Source organism: Gymnogyps californianus, chromosome 6, assembly GCF_018139145.2.
Source record: "Gymnogyps californianus isolate 813 chromosome 6, ASM1813914v2, whole genome shotgun sequence".
Lineage (NCBI taxonomy): Eukaryota > Metazoa > Chordata > Aves > Accipitriformes > Cathartidae > Gymnogyps > Gymnogyps californianus.
Genome location: NC_059476.1, coordinates 28,189,397 through 28,212,215, shown reverse-complemented (window position 1 = coordinate 28,212,215; position 22,819 = coordinate 28,189,397). Strand labels below are relative to the sequence as shown.

Here is a 22,819-nt window from a genome sequence, read left to right as displayed (position 1 = left end):
CCAGCCAGGAACCGGCAGCTGTTACTGTGCACAACACAGGCACTGCAGGCTCAAATCCAGGCAATCTCGATCACTGCTTTTCTAGGGAGAAGTTTTGAACCGTAGTCTGAAAAGCTCTCACTGCCAGGCAGGAGCTTCATGTGCAATTTTACTTCTGTTCTTCATTAATCCATAACGCTGGTTGGCAGAAGAGTCATTACTTTTTTTCTCTTGGTTAAACACTTCTAGTATAACCCACTTTTAGCTGAGCTAATTGTTTGAGAGAGAGGGGAATGCAAATCCTAAATTGGCCCCACACACTTCAACAAACTATTGCTAAGTTGTGGTTGAAAGCAATTTCTTCTGCAAGTTTACAAAACTGACTTTGCTGTAACAGGGTTGCCTTAAATTTTCGGCACAGTTCTCCTTATACAGTGTTGAATGTATCCTTCAACAAAGTCCCAAAACAGTTTCCAGTGAATACGGACAGAGAGAATGTTTTCCAAAGAAGCATCCTATGCAAAAAGCTGCAAAGTTGTGTACATGTTAGCTGGGACAGACCACCCAGCTTTTATGGCAGCACTTGAGGACCACCATGGCCCACCCCAGTCACCTGAGCAGAAGCTGCAGACATCTGCATCACAAGCAGCATGCCTCCTGCTATGTGTATGCCTGGTCTGGCTGCAGGACAACAGCACCAAAGCAGGGGTGTCTGTCTGCTCCCCATGTGTCATGGGTGCTTATCCAGTGACGTGACAGGACCTGCAGTCTAAGCAGACAGATATCTGCAAGTTATCCCAGTGGCAGATGTGTACGGACACCAAACAGCAGCACTCCTAATCTTGTGTCCTCCACGCTACCTTATGCACTAAGCAGAATGACACCCAGCCCCAGAGAGCCCTTCTGCACTCTCCCCACCGACAGTGGCTGTGCAGCCTGCAGAGGTCACAACTGTAAAATCTGAACTAACAATTTTAAATACCTCTCCTCCTTGGTTAACAAAGTCCTGTTAAATGTAGATCCATCTACACACCGAGACGGCTGCAAATAGCTCCAACTTTTCTACAAACAGGTATGAATAGTGGCATTAGAAGCGCTCCAGTTGTTTGCAGGCACTATGAAACAAAGCAGTTCAGTTTAAAATCAGAGATCAAAACAAAGGCAGAAAAGATTTTTGCAGCTGTTCTCCTGCCCTGGAATTTGTTGTGCATATCTCCTTTTTTGGAACACTTCTTTGTTTCACGGTGCCTTCAAAACTACACTGTCATCACAACCTTCTTGCCAAGTACCACTCCAAGCTGGTTGTTCACCGCTGCCCCTTTCCCAAGTCAAACTGTGCATTTCTAAAACACTTCTCACAGTCATTGACTGGTTTCCTCTATAGGAAGCAATGAAACATCTATTTCATAAGAGAACTGAAAGGTAGTCCTTGTGTGGTTACAGTCTTCTGGCATCAAAAGCCTTTTTTTTTTTTTTTTTTTTAAACACACCTCTGGTTTGACAAATTTAGTCATAATAGATCACTCAACTGGCACCAACTGCAGGGTGTCATAGATATCAACTGATTGGGGGACAATCCCAACTTAATTAGAGACTCAATTTTTTATTAAATGGTTTGGGTAAGGTCTTTTGTATTTCCCTACCTATCCCCACTTACAGAAAATATTTATATGTTTTAAGCTTTACAAGTTTTATATAAAGGAACAATGTGTTAAATAACCTGGATAAAGCCTGAGAAAAACAGCACAAAGACAGGCATAGTAAGAAATGAGCTCCATCCCATCCCAGTTCACATGCATCTACCCCAATATGCTGAATAAGCTATTAGATCATAAACCTAAAATAGCGTAACAAGGATTCACTGTGTTTAATGGCCCTGGGATCTTTTCAAATGTCTACAGGAAGAAAAAACTGATGGCTATATTATCAATGATGGCAAATGAAGTAAATTCTGGAGGCTGTTCTTAAAGCTTTTCAGAAGTTTTAATGCATTTAAGATTACTAATATCATGTAATAGAGAACAGTGAATTTCTTGCCATTTCACAAATCAAACTCAAGCACACAAAAAGCAAAGAATTAAAACTACATACATAGACATCGCAACTACTATTTTCACTTTAAAACACTGGACAGTAGTCGTCCCACGTCCCCCTCTAGAGAAGGGCACTATTTTAATAAGTAATATTTTAAGAATAGAGCCCACTGAAAAAAAATCAGTGAAAGAGCGGGAAACACTGCTTACTGTTGGAGAAGCTGCTGAGAGAGCAGATATGCACTTCTGACCGATGGGCACATCTATCTCTGTGCAAGTTTGTTTGGTATTAGCACTCCACTTCCTTGCTATGCTGCAAATTACAGTGAATATGTGATTCCACACTGTTTTCTTGCATCTCTCTCCTTCATAACACATTATGTCTCTATTTTAATCCACTCTTTCTATTGACTTCATTACAGATTATGTTTATAGTCCTTAAATTCCCTGTCCATGCACTCTGACGAGTTTTCCTTATTTGTTCTTCGTATATTTCTAAGCAGAAAAAGAAAATATCTACTCCACTGTTTTATAGCCAGTGGGGAATACAGGGCAGGCAAGGGAAGGGATTTCCAAGTACTACTTTGCCTGATGTTGAGGACGTGACGTCAGTTCATGCTGTTTAAACCCAAGTCCTAAGTGATGGTTTAGGAATAAGGCACTTAACTGTGGATGCTTTGGAGAAGTGAAGATGCTCTGGATTCCCCTTCTACTGCATATGCAGATAACAAGATGAAGGAGGAGGCCTTTCCTGTTTATATCCCGATTTCATGCGCAGAACCATGTCCTTGAAAAGAAGCGGGTGATGGGCGGTCTCTAAAATGATTTCTTGCATGTTTCCCTGAACGCATCCTGGCAATGCGGAGTGTGCTGCCCACAGGCCAGTCTGACAGCTTTAGCATCTTGTTGTACAACCAAAGCACTTCCCGCAACCATCAGAATAGATTAACAGTGACATACTTGACACATATTTCTTCCTTTTATCGTCAAGAAGGAACTGGCATGGCTTAGAACACAATTCCTCCTCCCAAGCTGCCTTGGCGACACCAGCCTTTAGGAAGGGGTCACCTGAGGCACCATCCCACCATCCCAGAGTCTTCTCTGTCAATTTCCATCAGCTCTCAGAATTTAGTATGGAGCTATTTCACTACAGCTTCACTGATGATCCATCTAGCAATAATGTTATATCAAATTGAACTGTAACATTCACCATTTTAAGGAAAATTCCCTACATTGCTGAGTGAGTTGTATACCTCACACTAAATGTACATAACATACTCTGCTTTTGTTTCCATTTATGCATGGAAGTTAAATGCCTAATGAATACATTCTTATCTTTCTGTATCTTTTTCTTATTGCTCCTGTTATTAATCTTACATTTAGAGTAATTACGTATTATGATAAATTTGTTTCAACTTCTCAAAACTGATTCAAGTCCCATTGTCATTAACACAGCCTTGCATTTGATAGCTATTAGAAAGAGCTTTTCTTCCTGAAGACCATACATACTGAGCATACCCCAGTATTTTTGGACAAAAGATTTATTACTGTGAAAAGTTAGCAAAATGCAAAGCACAGACTAGTACTGCTCTCCACCCCAAAGGTAGCTGCATTTCCATACCAGCAGATATACTCTGTATAATTTGGTGAGTGCTCTGGAATGGGAGCAAGTGGGAAATAGCCCAGGGTATGTTATTAATAGCCCACAAAATTCATTTAACTTTTCACTAAAACACAGTGACCTGTGCAGTGAGGTATAATGATGCTTTAACGCAGCCTCATTAGAGGACAATTTAAAACTGAAAGATAAGATTGTCTGAAATTGTTAAGCCTTCCCAGATCTCCATTGCAGCAGTCTTCATAACACAATACCCCAGGCTTAACCGCCTCTGTGCATCACTCCAAGTAGAGAGATTTCTAAGTGAGCTCAGTGCTTGTGCTCAGCTAGTAGGTAATGTGATATTTAGAAAACCACTGGATGTTTTCAATAGAGTGGAATATTCTTGGTTACGTGGTGCTGTCCTGAGCCATCTACTTTAATTCAACAGCAAGGGCAAGAGGAGCCAATGCTGTTTGTGAGGAGGAGTCTGCTGACTCATTAAGGAAACTGTCAAAAGGGCTCGATCTCTTCCATAGGTTGTTGTTGACATATTTGTCTCCAGTGGAAATGTCTACTGTCCCTCAGCATCCTGCAGGGCTTACTAGGATGTCCAAGGAAGAGCAGGCTGCCTCTGCTTTGTCTTGCTGCCTCTCACTGGTACCTTTGATAGAGGTCAAGCTGTCCGTCGCTGCTGGCAAGGGCCATGTATTGCTAAGCGTTGGACAGCAGATACAAGTCTCTGATATTAGAATAACTGCATCTGTGTATAAAGTAAGGGTGAAGATAAATCCATTTCTTACAGGTTTAATTTTGCCAAGCGAGAGTGAACCCAGCTGAGCAGTAGAGTTCTACAATTATTAAAGATGGGGCTGTCCCAGAAGAAAGGCCATTTGTTGCTAGTCAGCTGTCCTAAAAAATAAACCTGAATTTGCCCTGCGACCCCAGCTGAAGCCGTGGTCAACGCAAGGTAGCCCTCTGTCTCCAGTCCGGTCAGACCTGAAGACAAATGGTAGCTCTGGTGGAGTTGAAAGGTTGACAGAAGAATGTTTTCTGTCCCCTCAAAGGGCTTTTCCTGAGGCCCTCTGCCTGTCTCCCGGTCAATGAATGCTCTCTTTGTTCCCACCAAGTTGACAAATGCCAGCGTTACAGAACGAGGATGACATTTCTGCTGTGGTATTAGGGCTGAGGAAAAGGGATTATTCTGGCCAGCGCCGGCCGAGAGGCAGCGCACAAGGGAGGCTGTGCGACACCGTTGTTTGTGCGGTGACAAGGAGGCCCTTGAAGGCCGCGGCCAAGACCGAACACAAGACCTGTGTGTGGGGAGACGTGCGCGCGCACTCGAGGCAGCGTCCCCGGCCAAGTCCCTGGCCCCATGGCACACCTGTGTCAGCTTCCTCCCCAGCCCTCCTCATTATGCCCGAGCGCACAAAGAGGCAGCTGCGCTGGGGCCAAGGAGCCCGCCGCGCTGGCTCGGCCGGGGAGACCGGAAACCGGGACTGGCCACCTCTTTTGTCGCCTTTTAAAAATCGAGGGTTTGTGTTGAGCCTGCGGAGGATAATGAGCCTCTCACCAGGCACACACTGAACTGCACATCCCCATGAAATGCAGAGCGGATAAAGTTAACTGGTCCTTGGAAAGACTGAAAAAAAATAAATCAAGGGACTAGAAGATGTTTGCTGCTGTGCCAACCTCCACACAAGAGTCTGAATCCGTGGCTTACCAGAACAGCACAGCCTTGATGGTACTCCTTGATTTGGGAAAATAACACTCTTAGACTCAGAGACCTTATAGTAAGTCAGGTGGGATACACTTGTTTCTGTTCATCTTCTATTTTATCATTCCATATTGATTTTTTCATTTTTTTCTTAAATTCATAACACTGCTGAAATACTCCCATGCAACAGAGAGGAGTACCTTAATATGAAAAACAAAATCAAGGACTCCTGATAAGGTTTTCTCAATGGTTCGGAATTTTTTCTTCCCCTCCAAGATCATGGCAAATTCACTCCTACTGCATCTCTGCAAGCAGAGCAGGCATGAATCTATCCTTAGACTACCATCTCTCAATGGAAAGACTATCAGGGTGAAGCAGGAAAGGGGAAACAGTAGCAAAAGGGATAAAGAACTGCATGCCTCCCTTCCCCAAATCTTCATCCCACCTCTCCAACCATCTTCTGCAGCAAACACTATGGCAAGCATTTTATACCAGATGCTTCTTGCACAATACCCTTTCAAAAATTAATAGTTTCTTAGCCTCGAGCAAACAACAGAGAGACAGCATCTAGTAAAGACATTTTGCAGTGGCCTGTTCACTGTCTGTGTCAGGAAGACTGCCTTAGACTTTAGAAAAGTTGAAGATGGCCTTGGTCACAAACATGTTCTTATGAAAAGTACTGAACATAGCACAAAGCCTTGTCATGCCTTCTGTGCCCTACAGCCCCTTGGTGGATCCTGTGCTCTCATGAGGTTTCTATTAGAACATGTATTCATCCTTTCTGTTGTTTGATAATGAGATTTTCACTTTACTTGCCTGTGGGTATTGAAACTGTCTGCTAGGACAAAAGTGGAATCAGATATTTTGAACAGGGTGATGGGTATAATCTCTAAAATAGAACTAGCACCTTAGGAAAAAAATGCTCCTAGAACACGTACAGTAGCTGAACACCGCAGCTGCCCTTCACATGCTTTCTGGTGCAGCATGTTCTTCACTAGTAAAAGAGATACCTAACTTGGTCGTGGGTTTTGGTGTTGGCTTGGTTTTTTTCTTGAAAAAAATTTCTCCCGTTGGGGAGAAAGATTATTTACTCTGTAAGGCTTCTTCATCTCCCAATCCATCTCCTGATGTTGCTTAGGGTCAGTATATGTCAAAGAATAAGGAACTACCAGTTGGCCTCAGGCTACTCCCCCATTTTGGGTCAGCTGCTAGCAACATATCTGGGGTACTGCCAACATCACGTGCTCAGAGCAGTCCAGTGTGAGACTCCTATGGTGACAGCTATTTCTCTGTACACAGGCAGGAAAGTGGTGACTTTCAGGAAGTGAGATTTTTAGGTATCCATGATAAGGAAATGCTGTGTGTGAGTATCTTTGACAATAAAATGCTTAAATATAGGAAATGCTGCCAGGTGCCACTGTACAAACATATTGTGAAGGTTGCAAATGGTTGAATAGTTTTGCTTTTTAAAGAAGGAATAGACAAAGAGGTAATGAAAAAACTAGAATAGAAATGTCATCTACTTGCATTAAAGGAAATGGTGATTACAACTCACTTGTTTAGACAGTTACCATTTTGTTTCACTTTTCTGACTATATTCTGGTCAAAACAGAGTTTCCATTCAAAAATTTTAACAGCAATGATTATCTTAATCTCGAAGTTCCTGCTAAACAGCTGTACAGAACAAGCCTAAAACATAGGTGTCCAAAAGACTTAATTTCTTACAGTACGGCCAGGCAGCCTGATGAGTCAGACATGAGTTTCCTATTTCAACACATAAGAGATTTTATTTCTTTCAAAAGCCACAGTTATGGACGAAGACATACAACATCCATGGCCTGATTCAACCTATGACCTTTCTGTTTCCCAAAAAGTTTCAGTAACAGTCCTTCTCCTGACTTTTTTTGTGACAGATTAGAACAAAATAATTAGTAGTGAAGAGACAGAGAGTCGGTTAACTAACTTTGTGGCAGAATCTGAATCACTGAAAAGGCTATAAATTTTATTCTGTATCTTTTCTGTGCATCAGTCATCTCCTCGATGCCACTTCCCTCCTTTCAGTCTAGCCAGAACTCTGATGTGAGAAGTCCTCTTCACTCAACACTTGGACTGTTGTGCTTTCACCCTTCAGATACCTATTAGCATTCTCACTCTGTACGTATTGATTGCAGTCCCTCCTTCTTCACCTTCAAGGCACTGCATATTTCTGCATGTGATCAAGACAGATATTACAGAGGGAACCAGTTTGCCTCAGCTCCTTTTCATAAGCGTTTCAGTAAAATGCTCGAAGTTCTTGTAACACTACAAACATCAACCATGAAAGTCACAGAATGGTTGAAGTTTGGCAGCTCCTCGTACTGTTTTAGCAGCATGACACAAGTGATTCTTTAGATGATTCAAGCTAGCTTTGCACAGTGGAAAAAAACAGTGAAGGAGCATGGTGGAAAATGCAAATACAACTGCAGGCACAGGATGGACTGAGAAGGGAGGGAAGGATGGAAGAGATTAGAGGTGCAGATTCATACTGTCTTATCACAGACTTCACACCAAAGGATGGTTGTCTTTGGGTCATCTAAAGTATAGGTGCATATGCCTATAAGTTTTCACTACAAACCAATGGTTATGTTTAAAACAGTGAGACTTTTCTGATGCACTTCAATTAACATGTTAAAAACCTGCTCTTTCATAATAGAGAGACTAAGCCTACAGTAGAAGACGACTCTAGCAAGGACTTCCTCCCAGGCACCTGCACATGCACAGGGGTCCAAAGCAAGTGAGCAAGTAAGGAGCTCTCAAGTGATGTCATGCACACGAACTAAGTCAGGTAGCTGGGATTTGAGGGCTCTTGAGGTAGATGGACTTACACATGGCTGCTCTGGGCAAAAGGGCTGGGTTTGTAAGACTTTCTCCTACACATTATGCTCACGTGTAACCTGGCAGAATATTTCTAAAGGAAAGAATACTGGGACCAGAAAAAAAGTCTCTTTCACATTATTAAACATAATAAACATTCATGCAGTTTAGGTATCAGCAGCTGAAGTCATGTTTCATTTTTGGGCTATGCATAGCATGTCTTTTTCCAGGCTCAAAAAGAATGCTGTAATTTAAAGCAGGCTGACTGACTCAATCAGTGTTTTTGTATGTCATCTTGGAGACAGCGGGGGGGGGGGGAGGGAAGGAGGCTGAGGTGGAGAAAGGGAGGGTGGTTGCTCATCTGGTCTTTATTTCCTTTCCCTGTTTCTTAATAGTTCAAGCAAAGGGCCCATTCCAGCTAGAAGCAATGACACTCTTGCTGTGGTATTTCATCTTGGAGGAGGACAGGCCACAGCCTGCTCTGTGTGCTAGCGTCGTGGGAGCCTCCACCACTACGCTGCTTTGGGGTGTGGAGGTTAGAGGGGGTGCGGGCAGTCCTTGTGTTGTTTTTGTTACAGTGGGAAGATTTCTAAAGAGGGCCCATGCTTTATCTTTTGCATAAAGAATTTCCTAGCTAGAAATCCTTATAACAACTATATATGTACTTGCTTTACCTTCTGCCGTGTGGTTTTTGTTTACTTTTTTTAATGATGTACCAGTGGAGATGTCACAAGCAGTTAATGAAAAGTGACATTTCTGACTACTTTAACCAACCAGATTGTAGGGAAAGCGTAAAATGTATGAAAGAGAAAACATCTGTTAAGCAGAGCCTTTAAAAAAATTGGCTCAAAAGGTGAGGTCAGGGTCACTGGTGACAGGCCTATAGCAGTCCTTGTTCAAAACCCTTGTCTGAGAATTGTATAACTCAAGATTCATGCATACTGCTCACTTTTGTAGTAACAAGCATTAATTATACTCCCAGAACGTGAGGTACGCTAGTACTGCCCGTACTCCAGATGAAAAATTGAAGCACAAAGAGATCAAGTAACTTGTCCACAAACCCACAGAAAGAGGCTGTAGTCAAGCCAGAAATGAAGCCCAGGCTTGCGGAGGCCCAGTCCAGTGCCTTAACCACAAGACCACATTCTTCTCCTCGTGACATGCACTCTCCTGTTGGATTTTTCTTACTGTAGTTATACCTATTCTTATGCAGTGCACAGGATATGCTATGAACCAGGTCTTGAATCCTTAAGGATTTAGTGGGTAGTTGAAAGAGATCCTGTCCCTTTCAGAGCAGAAGGAAGGAAGAAGGCTGAGTTGTTCTAGAAACATCCTTTCCCCTGAAACTCGTCCTTATCATCTTAACAATATTTCCTTTGCTTTCCAAGAGTTGTTTTGAAGAGACAAAACCTTTACAAGAGCAAAAGCATTTCTAATTCAGGCTAAAAGAAATCCATCATTATTACGATTCATACACATATGAAGGGAACAAGAAAAGAGTATGTCAGTCCAGAAGGTGCAACAAGCATCGTAAAGTCAAATCAGAGCAAAACAAGCCATTTCCTGAGTGGTAACGCTGCTATAGTTGCATTTCATATTGCATTATGCAATTGCTTTGAATGAAAATAGTCTCTGCTTTGCCGCCTCCTTCTCCTCCTCCCCACCCCATGGATTCTCAACCTCCCAGGGCAATACCTTCCCCTGCATACCCTCTTGCCCAGCCTGCAGAGAGCAAAGCACTCATCCTTTGGCCACTGTCAGAGCCCAGGACAGAGACTATTCAGGAAACTGCATAGGAACTTGATATGTTTCTTTTAAATTTCTTTCTTAATTAAGGATATTAAAATATCTGTTGTATCAGGTTGACCTTGCTGTGGGCTACAAATTGTTAGGATAGAGGAAAAACAGATAATGTTTTGGGATAGTGCAGTTTCATTTGGAAACTAGGCAAAGAAATTGATCTTATTTTTAGATATATGAATGATATCAAAGCTTCTAAATTGAAATAAAATCGTTATTTATTGTAATTGCCTCATTAATGTCATCTGAGTCCTACAAACCGTGCTTCCTCAGAGGAAAAAGTACCTTAGCATAAAACAGTGGTCTCTCCTGACATCCCTGGACATCAACAGACTGTGTTTCTAATGAACAAGCAAAAGTAGCAGATTCCCAAGTTGAGGTTTCTTCTTAAGATCACTGAGGTATTAAAGTCCCTCCCAAAGCCACTCTCAGCAAGTGTAGCCCAGCAGATATATGGCATGGAGGAAAGCCACAACAGGTCCAGATTTACAAAAGGGTAAAGGCACCAAAAGATAAGGATAGTCATACAGCAGGATTTTACAAAGCCACTTGAGCAGCAGAGGAAGCTATCTCCCATCAGCGCCTACAGTCTTGCTTATATTTAATACAGGCCCTTTCTCTACTCCCCTCTGTAAATTCACACCAAAGTTATATCAAGCTGCACCCAATGTAAGATTAGGCTACAGTAGTTCATGAAGAGTAAGTACTAAATGTTTTGCAAATTGCCATGTCTGCAATTAAAGTTCCTATGCAGCTTTCACAAACAGTTCAAATAGTAGGGAGAACACTATTATTCTGCGTGTAGTTTGATGTAAAAAAAGTCTCAGATTCTCAGCTGAAACAAACCAAAAAGCAATGCAAGCTCTATGGTCACCACATGAATTGGAAAATTCCCTGATCTAAATCCTTTTTTGAAAATTTGCTTTGACCAAATAGTGGCACACCCAGTCTAGTCTGGACAGAGTCTTCTCATGCAGTTTCTTTACCTGGACACTTAATAAGGAAAGAAATACCATCACAGGATCTATTGGAGATCTGCAGCTGCATCTGAACATCACAATTCAGTCCAAATCTTCTCTTCAGGTGGAGACTTTGCATAAGCACATCTCAGAACAGCAACGAAGCAGAAGGCAACATCCCACATTTTGAATGGGGCTTCAAAACCACCTTGCGACTCACTTAGATTTGGAATAAAATGACCTCCAGTGACATCTGTCTGCCTTCCTATCTTTTTTGCCTCTGGAAGGGTCCCATGACCTACGGGGAAGCAAGGGGGCTACCAGAGCTACTCCACTGCTTTTTAAAGGACAGAAGATCATCATCTTTAGACCTGTCAGCTCATCACTAGAGCAGTGGCCCAGCTGTGCCACATTAGCCCTAGGAGAAATCTGAAACCCACATGATGCCATCTGAGGTGGACCAGTTAAACAGGTCCAAAAATATGAGTCTGGACCTCAGCTAGGAAGAGGTAATGCCTGATTATAGCAAGGGTGTGACCCTCACTGTTCCCAAACTCTGATTCCAAGTACTGAAAAAAATGCCAACATATTTAATATAGTGTGCTACCAGAGGAGAAGGGAGAGGGAGAGAGGAGGAGAATATTGCCATTGTATGTTTTCAAGCAACAGATGAAGAGGGACAAAAGAGTCCACGCATCAGGAAACTATTAAAATGAACACATTCCTCGTTTCTTCATAATTAATTCAGCATGGCCAATTTTGTATCAGAGAAGGGGAAAGAAAGATTTCAACCACTTCCTTTTATCTCAAGCTGTTTGGAAGAATATGATCTTGTAACACTGAAAAGAAGTGCCTCACTGCATCCCAGCAGGCGAGCGTAATTTTAACTCTTCCACATGCCTAATTTGATATGCAAATCCCTATTTTCTGTATGACATACAATACTTAAATTATACAGCAGAGACCAGGTTCATTTAGGCACTAGCCATCCCCACTTTCTAGCTCCACCCCCTTTTTTACTTCATACTGCATTAAACAATACATTGAAAACAGTTTTCACTACGCAATTCCCTAAGAGAATTTTTTTCAGTGTGCTTGCTTCCTTGTGCGAGTTAACATTTGGTTCACATTTTGATGGTTATCTTCACATGCATAAAGACCAGAGACCTATTCTTTCCCTGTTCTTGAAATTTTAGGTTCTGGGTTAGGCTGAGTTATGCAATACTTTCAGAAGAAGATTCATTAGGCAGCTATTTATACGCTCAAGTAATTCCATTGTTTTCAAGGTCCTAAGGGAACAAATGTATTAAAGCTGTGATTGGCCGCAAGTGTAGATAGTCGGTTTGGGAGCTCTTTCACAGTCATACAACACGCAAAGAGTAGCATGCACAGGTAAAATAAGTCCTTCAAGTACAGTTAACCAAGATAATTATTTGCAGCTTTCCTTAATAGAAGGTTCAGGTAGGGTTAGTTGAGCTCTGTGGCTCTGAAAATCTACCAAACACATTAAACACCTGATCATTGCCTGTTGCCCTGTATATAACACGTGATAGAAGTGAATATATAAGCATACTGTCTGAAATTCTAAAACCTGGAAAATTCACATGAACACTCAGGAAAAAAAAAAATCTGAGGTTAGTTCGAATTGTGAATGCAAGGGGAGTTTCACCTTCTATTAAGACTCCACTAAAAAGCTTCATCTAGAGAGAACATGTTTCCGTGCAATACACAATGCACCCAAATTTTCTTCTGTGAAAAGGATTGACTGAAAGTTTTGTGAGTGTTGTTTGTTTGGTATGTTATAATAGCGCTTAGATGGCCCAGATGAAGTTCAAGTTTCCATTATGCTACATAAGCTACATCACCACACGTAGCCCAAAGTGATTATGCAATGCCACAAGAACCGCAGAAGTGGCAGGGAACAGTGAAAGGACCTCTCCCCGCTACAAATGAAGAGCTGAGGTACAATCTGATTACATGACGTGACCAAGATCAGACAGGAAATCTGTTAGGGCTACATACTCAATCCAGGTGTTGGAAGTCCAACACCAGTCCCGTCACCACGTTACCATTCTTCCCAAATGCTTTTCTGTTATGCTGCTTGCTTGTGTCAATACCTCCAAGTCTTTTTTTTTAAGACAGAGGCCTATGAAAACAGCATACTATTATTTAATTAATACAGTTGTTTTCTCAGACTGCATGGTACTGAGCTTTTACGTGTTTTCTATCTCTATACTAGCTGTGGAGTGATGACTAGGATTCGCAAAGAAGGAAACCTACACTATCAACTTCTCAGAGCAGTCAGTGTTTAGTAATTGACACATCAGATAGCAACTAATATTTGGCAATTCTGCAAATATTATGCTTCAAACTGACTTAGCACAGAAATGAGTATTCTATATCTTTGGCCCAAGGATGGTTCTAATGATCAGCTCAACTAGGCATTTTGTAGCAGAAGAAAAGCCTTTCTTCCAAAAAGCATGGCTAAGATTCTGAAAAATCTGCAAAACCAGATTTTGATTTACATGTTAGAATGGTTGCCAAGCCAGCTTCTTGGATTTCCAGACTTTGATCAGCATGTCCATGACAACCATGCCTATTGCTTTAATCATCATCAGAAACCATGTGTGTGTTATTAGTAACAAATACTGCCAAATCTTACTCTTGGTTTACCATTGTGGAAACGAGATCAAAATTGCAGTTAACATACTATATGTTGACAACACTGGTTTTTCAAAGCAACCGAGAGATACATACTCATATATTAAAGTGACAAACATAAAATTGGTCTTCTGCCATTTCAAAATTTACCTATAAAAGTTCATTAACACAGCTTAATTGATATACTTTTAAATGTTTCCCAAAGAGTAAGACCTGGGGAATGAAAATGTTTGTAACAGCAGAAATAGGGTATTTGTTCAAGCAAAATAAAAAGACTAATGTTATTTTGGATTGCACGCTACACAAACTTGCATGTTTTGTTTAATGCTCTGCTCCTGGAGAATTGTGTTCCATTTTGAACACCACCCTGCTAGAAAGACACTGACTGCAAGGCCAAGCATGTAGAGGACTATATTTATGCTCAGTAGAGGTACATGTATGAAGATGAAATAAAGGAGAAATGTGTGTAGGAGCAAACTTCTGTATACACTTGACTGTGAAATTATTGTCCACATATGGTGACAGAATATATTACTAGCAAGAGCACAATATATGGTGACCCCTGGAGCAGCAAGCAGATACACAGACAGCCAAAGCAGTCTTACCCGCTTCTAATTTTACATTTCTTTGGGAGGCCAGGCATCAGCTCCAGCAACTCATTGTCCCCTTTTGCCCAGCCCAACGCACTGACGGCGAGCAGGAAGGCTACAATACGCATACTGCCCTAGAGAAGAGGTGCTGAGAAATCCTACCAACTTTATCAGATGCCTGACTGCAATGGTTTCACTATTTGGGCCCTCAGTACAAAGCCACCTCCTACCTTGATCAGGTTTTAAGAGCAGAAGTGGTATGAGTGTGATAGAAGGTTTCAGATCAGCAATAACAACCTATGAGCTTTAACTGCCATGAAGAATGAGCCTGTTTCTGTGAATGCAGTGGTGTAAATTCCTGATGCTTCCAGTGACGATAAAAGCCATACAGTAGACTCCCCAGTCAGAGGCTGAAGTAGCCCTAAGCCTTGTAACAGACAAGACCCCTAAGAAAATCCCAGTCAAATAAAACACATACTGGCCTCCTCTGTTAAGCTACACAAACAAGTTTTCAAGTTTTCTTTATTTTTCAGCCATGTCTTGCTCAGATATAATTTTATTTGTCATAAACCCTTAGTCTGGAATATCCAATACATCTAGAAATTCCATAATATCTATTGTTCAGTAAATCAAATAGAAGTTTTTATTTAAATAGTAATGCTGTAATGAAGAGTCTGCTTTCTGACAGTTATCCCCCTTTTCCTTTAACTGACCCATATCAAGTAAGAGTTCTCATCATATCACTAATACACAAATTATACTAGAGACAAGAAGGCTGAAACAAAGCATTAATTTGGTTTCTGTATCCCCTAGATGCTATTCCTATATTGCATGTACTAATTAAAGATGTAGTGACAGTTCATTTAAATACCTCAGAAGTCTCCGGTGTCACACATCAGCAATATCATACGCCAGCAACATGGACTACACGCAGCAAGGAAAAACAGACCAGCTATGTCTATTCATTTCCTAAACATAACCTCTCATCTGTCTAAGTATTCTGTTCATACTCAGATTTAAATGAATACAAAAGTCAGGAAGGACAAGGAAAAAAGTTGACCAATCTAAGGATTCCCTTTTATGTGCCATTTTGGCATAAGCGTGCAAGTGTGTCCTCATTCTCTACACAGCCTACACAGAGCTGAGAAAGGTCAGAAGACTTCAGTGAATTTCCCAACACTCTACAACTTGCTGCAGAGTCAGGACTAGAATGCCAGGACACCCAGTACACCAAATCAGTCCTAATACTTTCTTTTTCCTTTTCTAATTGAACATTTTGGGTATGCTTTATCATCATCATTTCATCTTTCTCAAAACTATGCATGTACAGTAGCGCAAAATAAGAGTGCTAGGTTTTTTTAATGCCATCTCCTAGCTGTGCTGACTTACAATTGAGAGTGTCAGAGGGCTCTCATTTCAAAATACAACTCCGGCCCTCCCATTCCCGCAAACCACTTGGGAGCCAGTCAGTGCATCAAGCTGTTGTTTGCTATTATTGCTTTTCTGCTTTATTTGATGAAGCATCCTTCTAAGCAGACCCTTACAGAGTTCTTCTAGGAAGGGGATCCACCTACCAGTGTCATGCTGACTTCATCTTCCCCGTGCTGTACGCCTTTCAGCTGTGTAACACAAACTTGGGGGAAGACGAGGGGAAGAAGAGTGTTAAATAAATTGTTCCTTTGCATTTCACTTTGAGGGAATTCTCTGCCCCTTCTTGTTTATAATGAATCTAGTTTTAAGCAGGGCATGTTGGGGGGGGGGGGGGGAAGCGTGTTTTGTTTTTGCTGACTCTGCAAACTGATACTTAGAGATAATTCTCTGCGGAAAGCAAAGAGTCCTTCATTATGTCTGTCACTGCCAAGTGATTTGGCAGATTCCTCCATGAGATGCACAATCCGATAGGTTGAGAGAGAGCTTGGCTGGCCAGTTACCAGCAGAAAAGCTCAACTTAAACACTTTTAAAATCTTATTATGGCCAATTTGTGGTTTTGGCTGAAGAAAGGAAGAGGATGAAAAATAGAGGCAGCTGGGTGTCAGTGAAGGATGAAATATCGATGTCATTTTCATTGCTGTGCCACACAAAAAAATACTGGCTTTGTACATACGTTGGATCTAGCTAAGGCAAACATGTGCACTGGCTAGGTAAACCTGCAAAGGTGATTTCATTTGTCTTAGCATTTGTCTGGAAGACCGAGGTGATGTATCGCTGTCCCATGAGTCAGAGGGCAATGTCCTGTCGTTTGGCTAGTGGACAGAAGGCCCAGCAAGAGCTTTTGCAGAATCCATGCTGTTTCCTGAATTCAAGGCCAGAGGGAGTCCCCTTCAGCCTCAGCACTAACACCAGCAGTCCAAGACAGGCTTCAGTTTGTGCCTGAAGGCTGCGAGGAGGGAAGGGGCTCTGGGCCACCACAGCTCCCACCCCAGGGGTACGCCGGGGAAGGAAGGCTCTCCCTTCTGCAAATCCCCTGCTGATTTCCGAAGTCAAAGCGATCTGTTGCGTAGGCCTAGATCTGGACATTGAGACATGCTTCAAGTAATGGCTAGTTTCTGGTCCTTCTAGAAAATCTGTTTGGTTTTGATCATCCCCAAAGGCCTACCTGTCCTGACTGCATTAAATAATCTTTCAATGTCTGAGTGAAGATACATATAGCTGTTGGAGAGCCGTACAGTCACATAGCAGGAGAAATGCGGGGAGCTTTGGTTTTAAAGAGTAAGCCTGTCAAATCAGCATTTAAAGCCTAAAATTTTCAACTCCCCAGACAAAAAGAATGCTGAAAACTTAAAAACCTTGTTCACATTACAGTTTGTAACGTAGTTTGAATATTATTTCAAACATGGTAAGATGGAGGTTCCACCAAGCTTTTGCAGCCAAGGGTAGAAATCGGGCCAAAGACTACCTGGGCCTAAAGGCAACAGGACAACATACGTTAACATGGTAACAACAAAACATTTTGCCACTATGAATAGGGGCATAAATTTGCCAGGTTAACTCGGAACATAAATAAATTCCTATCTGCAGAAAGAGTAAGAAAAGGTAATGCTCAGTGAGGGAACTGCAGGACCTAAACACCAACCAAGGTTTATTATTAAACACCATTCAAATCAAGCCAGGGTGGGGAGGGAATAGGAGGTTAATGGTTTAAACAAGGTACGTCCCACATTTTGTAAAATAAGAGTCTTTAGGTTAATACCAAAAGACAAAATGTGTCGTCTTGCTCTTTTTTGGCACTTGGTTAAGAAAAACCTTTGGTGAAAACAGTTCTTGCCCTCCAGCTGGATGAGCACTGAGACACCTCTGTCACAGAGCGACTGGGCGCTCGAGCACCCTGCCGGGCAGGGCCGGCGGCTGCTGCGCCAAGGAGCAGGCTGCTTCTTGGAAATGTTTATGCAATTCAACTGTGCTGCTGCTGAAGCCACAGACACAGGAAAAAAAACAAAACAAAACAAACACACACAAACACCCAGCATCAGACCTCTCAGGCCATTAGTGTATCTCACTCAGGTTTTGCCTTCCATCAAATACTGTCAAATTTCTGTTTTGTTTGGACCTGAAGGGTGGAGGGAGTTGAAGAGTTGCCTTCACTGCTGTCAGTGCTTCCTAATGATGTTTCTCACTAGAGAAAATGAGCTTGTTTGTTTGAGAATCCAAATTCCCTGTGGGGCACAGTTTGGGAAACTGAAGATATGGGAAGGAAAATAATATCTGTTAGGGCAAAGTATAAACATCCATAAAGCAGAATAGTGAAACACCTACAGAGAATGTTGTAGCTTTGCCAGCAAACTAATGAAAGTCACTGACTGAGGAGGGAGCTGTAACAGCTGAAAAGTTAAAATAAAAATAAATCAGAAGTTTAGTCTACCAATTATAACAGGAAATTACCGCCGGAGTCAGGGCTCCTACGTTGTCTTCCTGGTTCTGCTTCCGATTTACTGAGCAAGTTGGAGAAGCCAAATTTTAAAAGTAGCTTCTAATTTGGAAAGCTTCCATTTCTCATGCCTAGCTGTACACACAGAGGACTTCACTGACTAGCATCTTCAGTGCCCTCCTGTGCACTTGTGAGGGCAGAGCATTTCAGGGCATTGGCGTCTCTAAGTCAGCTACCTGACCTGGAGAAACCTACAGTTATCAGCTCACTCAAAGTGGCCATCTCTGAAAGTTTCCCCGGTCTGTGAATTGTGATTAGCGCAACATATTGCTGTGGGAGTCTGATGTTTAAATGCTCTTTATGGCTGGCATAACATATTGCAGTGGGAGTGTTATGTTTAAATACTGTTTGTAAATATTTACAAGACTTCTCAGACACGCTCTGTCTCCAAAGTCAGTGCTATTACTTTTGGAAATAATGCACTCGGTGACCTGCACATTTTCTGAAAGGACAGCTTCTTAGTAGGGCCAATGAATCTGCATTTCCAGGTCTAACTGCAGGAGGAGTTTAAGTAGAGTGCAACTGAAACTGAGAATCAGAAATAACTCATCTTCTGTTCAATAACATAGCCCCAATTGAAACTACAAATAAAGCAATCTATGATGCCTCAGGAGGAGGGGGAATGTCTCTCAGTCATCGGAGCTCTCTGTACACAGGGTTCCTATTCAATTCCATGAGAATTTCTAAATGAAGAGAGCATGTGGCTCCTTCTTATACTCACTTAAGTTGTGCTACAAATTCCTCAGAGGCAGAGCCAAATTAAGTGTCCAGAATAAGGATGTCTCCATAAATTGATATTTTCCTGCCCCACATTCAATTACAATCTCCCATCCTTATCAAGGGACACCATGGATCAGAGGATTAGACTCTGGGTGCCTGCCAGCACTCATTTAGTCATGGAAGTCCAAATGTTTCTCATTATACCAATGAACTTTTTTTTCCTCATCTGTGCAATACTTCTGCAAATCTATGTGTCCTAATGTCAGCTTCATCTTTGCTATGAGCCAGAATATTTACAGTGGCTTGTCAGGTTGACTGTCATGAAGCAAATTATTATAGAAGTTTGCCTATTTGTAGTGGAGGTTGCTACTGCATCTGATCTTTTAAAGAAGAATATGGCTATGCTAAGGAATAAGCATGAAAAAGAGAATGTTGTTTAGTGACACTACGGGGGGGGGGGGGGGGGGGGGGGGCAGGGAAGAGAGAGGCCAGAGTAAGTTTGGGGTCCCCCTGCTCCTCTTACGCCCACCAGCGTGCAGGGGGGAGTGCACTCAACGTTCCTTTCCCTATTGCTCCCACGTGAGACCCTGGAGGTAACACAGTGTACACCATCTCCATCAGCCATGGGAGCTCAAGTCTCAGAGCTCTTGCCAAGCTCAGGTCTTCTGCCAACCACCTGCTTTTTCAACCCGTGTTTTCACATATAAAGCAATTTGGACCTACACACAGAAATCGTACAAGCTCCCGAAACAAAAACAAACCCTTTCCCAGCATGATGGGTCATTTAATTTTTGTAAACTTCATCTGGGAACCTTAAAAAAAAAAAAAAAAAAGCCGCAGAGGCATGACATATAAATAAATGACAAAGAATCCTTTGATAGGTGATCATACCATTCTGCCACTATACAGGCGAAGTATCTCCCTCTAGGCAACAATAAACAAAATACAGTGAATACATGGGCAGTATTTCAACACCTGCTAGAGACTCTGGGAAAATGGCTTCATCTTTACAGCTATCTTCAGGACAGCTGTATGCAATACTCTCGTCTTCACCTTAACATATTAGCATATTATGTACCTTACTATTTTTTTTTTTTTGAGTACAACACACAGTTTTAGTGAGTGTATTTAGAAAAAATAAAAACGGTATTTGCATAACATCATTGTTTACTCTACCAGCTTCCTTAGATAAAAAGGCTTTCTTTAGGGAACATCTAACATTTAGACATCACAACAGTCCATTTGAGAATCCCTTCCTATTTCCTTCAAAACATAGAAATCAGTGAAACCATTTACCAAGAGCAAGAAACTAAATGAAGTTCATAAAATTAATGATATCCACTAATCAAAAACATGTCTTTCCTTCATACTCAATCCCAGTTTGTGCACTCCAATATATTAATGTGTATCCACATACTAATGAATTGCCAATATTTCATTGTTTAGAGGCTGTGCAAAGCTGAATTATAAAAAGTTTTCTTAATGATAGGTTCTAGTGGGGAATAGACAAGAAACTAGTTAAGAAATATAGTCCTTTACTAGTGAGCTACTTCTCCAGATGCTATATATAATACTAGCAATATGTACTCAATAGAGATGATCTTACAATGAAATGGATATTAAAACTATTAATTGCAAAAAGCACATGGGCATATTTCTAAATACAATGTTCAGTGTCACAAGCGTTACAAGTCTTCTTGAACTTTTGAATACTTCTTACAGAAGTAACTCTCAGAACTGTTAAACTCTAGCTTCAACAGACAAACTCTTTAGTAAGGGGATATGACTTTCATGTCTGCCTCCAGTATCTTTTGCCTGAAGTTTCCTAATTAAAAAAAACCTTACTTTTCTACTACTCCCCCACACCTCTTTTTGGTCATTCATTGCTGCTTCCCTTTGTTTTGTAGGCTCGTCCAAAAGGAGAAGGCCTGACTCCATACCAGGGCAAGAAACGCTGCTTTGGTGAATATAAGTGCCCCAAATGCAAGAGAAAATGGATGAGTGGAAACTCCTGGGCTAACATGGGACAAGAATGTATCAAGTGCCACATTAATGTTTATCCTCACAAACAGGTAGGAGAAGTGCAGACCTGCTGGCATACAGGCTTGGAACTAGGAATGCTCTTGACTTTGTAGAGCGTGGGTAAGACTTAAACAGGACTTGATGTGGACTACAACACGCCACCAAAAATTGTTTCCCAGATGAGCTGCTGTTCTCAGTCCTGGAAATCTGGACTGGTGTCAGAGTTGCAAAATTCTAATGTCCTATCCTTCAGTAAAAATACCTTTGAAACAAAATCTTTACCTGCCTTTAATATAGAAACAGGCTATGGAGCCTTATAATCTCAGATGGAATAAAACAAGTTCAGCAGTAGCAATGGGCCTCCTAGTTCTTCTGATTCTCTTCATATTTACACCAATTTAACGTTTCATTCCACTGGTGTCAGTGGAGTTATTTCCCATGTGTATTACTTTTTTCACCTGTTGAAATAAGATTGGATTTGGTCAAGGGGCTATGTCTATTTATAAAGATCAGTGATAAAAGAGAACAATACTAAGATGACTCCTGCCTACAGAATTCCTTGGTTAATGACAGTAAAGCAAGACAGCCTGGTTAAAGAGAGGTTTCTCAGTTTCCATAATACCAAGTGATGCCTAAGCAAAGAACTTCAAGAGAAAGCCTTTTATTAAGCTGAAAGGGTCAAATCTAAGAAGTAGCTCTGCTAGGAAAGCTGTATCGGCCATCCTGTCAGCCATAGCTCACACAGTACACACAGCCTTCTTTCCTGCTCCCTGCAGTTGCATCTATCCGTTGAGGTAATTTCCTGCATTTCCGGCTCACGATGGGGAAACTGACTGTCACTTCCTGCTTGTATCCCACCAGAATTGGTCACAAGCAGTCAACCAGTTCAGCAGTCTTTAGTGGGAGACAGACAGACCAACTGCATGAGCTCATACCCCTTGTTTCCCTAACTGGTTGTCAAAGCTGAATTTTCACGCGGAAAGTCACTTTTGACAACCCCAAGAAAAATAAATTTGTCCATCATGGAAAAATTTGAGGGGAATTTCACAATATTGCAGAAAATTGTTGTGGATGGAAAAGGTGAGAATTATTTCAAGAGTTTGGGAGGTGTGATTTGCCTCAGGTGTAATTCATCCTAGCTGAATCTCAGTAATAAATAGAGCTCTGCATGGGTCAAGTTACCCACTGCCCACTCAGAGAGACTGCTCAAACCTAGACAGATCATTTGGATGTACTTGCAATAGGGGCAAAGGAAATTCCATCAGGAGCCTTAGGTGTCTCATTAGTTACCTAAGTGCTTGCAAAATTCCTAGAAAAAGCTCTTTCCATGGGCTCATAAGGAACACTTCATACCATTTCATGAAATTTTGGAGGGGAGTGTGTCAGGGAAAAAAAAATCCTGAAGAAGGATACTGTGACTTTATTATGATGAAAAGACAGAGGAATATTGAAATTCATTGCAACAAGCAGGAAGAGGAGATAAGTTTATTAAGTTTTATCCCACAGAGGAATATCAAATCAACTGTATTTCCTCCTCTTGTAAACATGTGCATATTCATGTAATTCTAAGGGCAAGGTTTGGCTCAGTGTCTATGGCAACATTGCATTCCAATATGCAGCCAAAATGTTGATTTAGAATTGCTAGTACCTTGAAGCAATATGAATTGTAGTTAAAATGTAGTGTTTGAAGCCTGCCACGCTTGTGGCAGAAGCCTTGGTTTAAACTTGACATACTTCACTACAAGATGATCATCCCTTCTTTCTATCATGGGAATTTTTCTACTTTACAATGAACTTATACAATTCCCTGGCTGAGCCAGTGAATATCTTTGTTTCTGTTGGCCAGCTGAGATGATGTGATCCATTCCCCTTTCTCTGGGCTAATGCCACTCTGATTCCAAACCTGAAAACAAGAGGTCATCTTTAGAAACTGCAGTCTAACTTCCCTGACAAAACTGTGAC

The 22,819-nt window shown here is 41.5% G+C and overlaps 1 protein-coding gene across 1 annotated transcript in view; it reads left to right on the top strand.

The window, feature by feature from the left end:
• ZCCHC24 (zinc finger CCHC-type containing 24) overlaps positions 1-22,819 on the top strand; it is a 116,617-nt gene that overhangs the window by 81,704 nt on the left and 12,094 nt on the right. Inside the window, exon 3 of the mRNA XM_050898813.1 lies at positions 20,743-20,907. Within this exon, the coding sequence (XP_050754770.1) occupies positions 20,743-20,907 (165 nt within the window). The remainder of the gene's footprint in view (positions 1-20,742; positions 20,908-22,819) is intronic.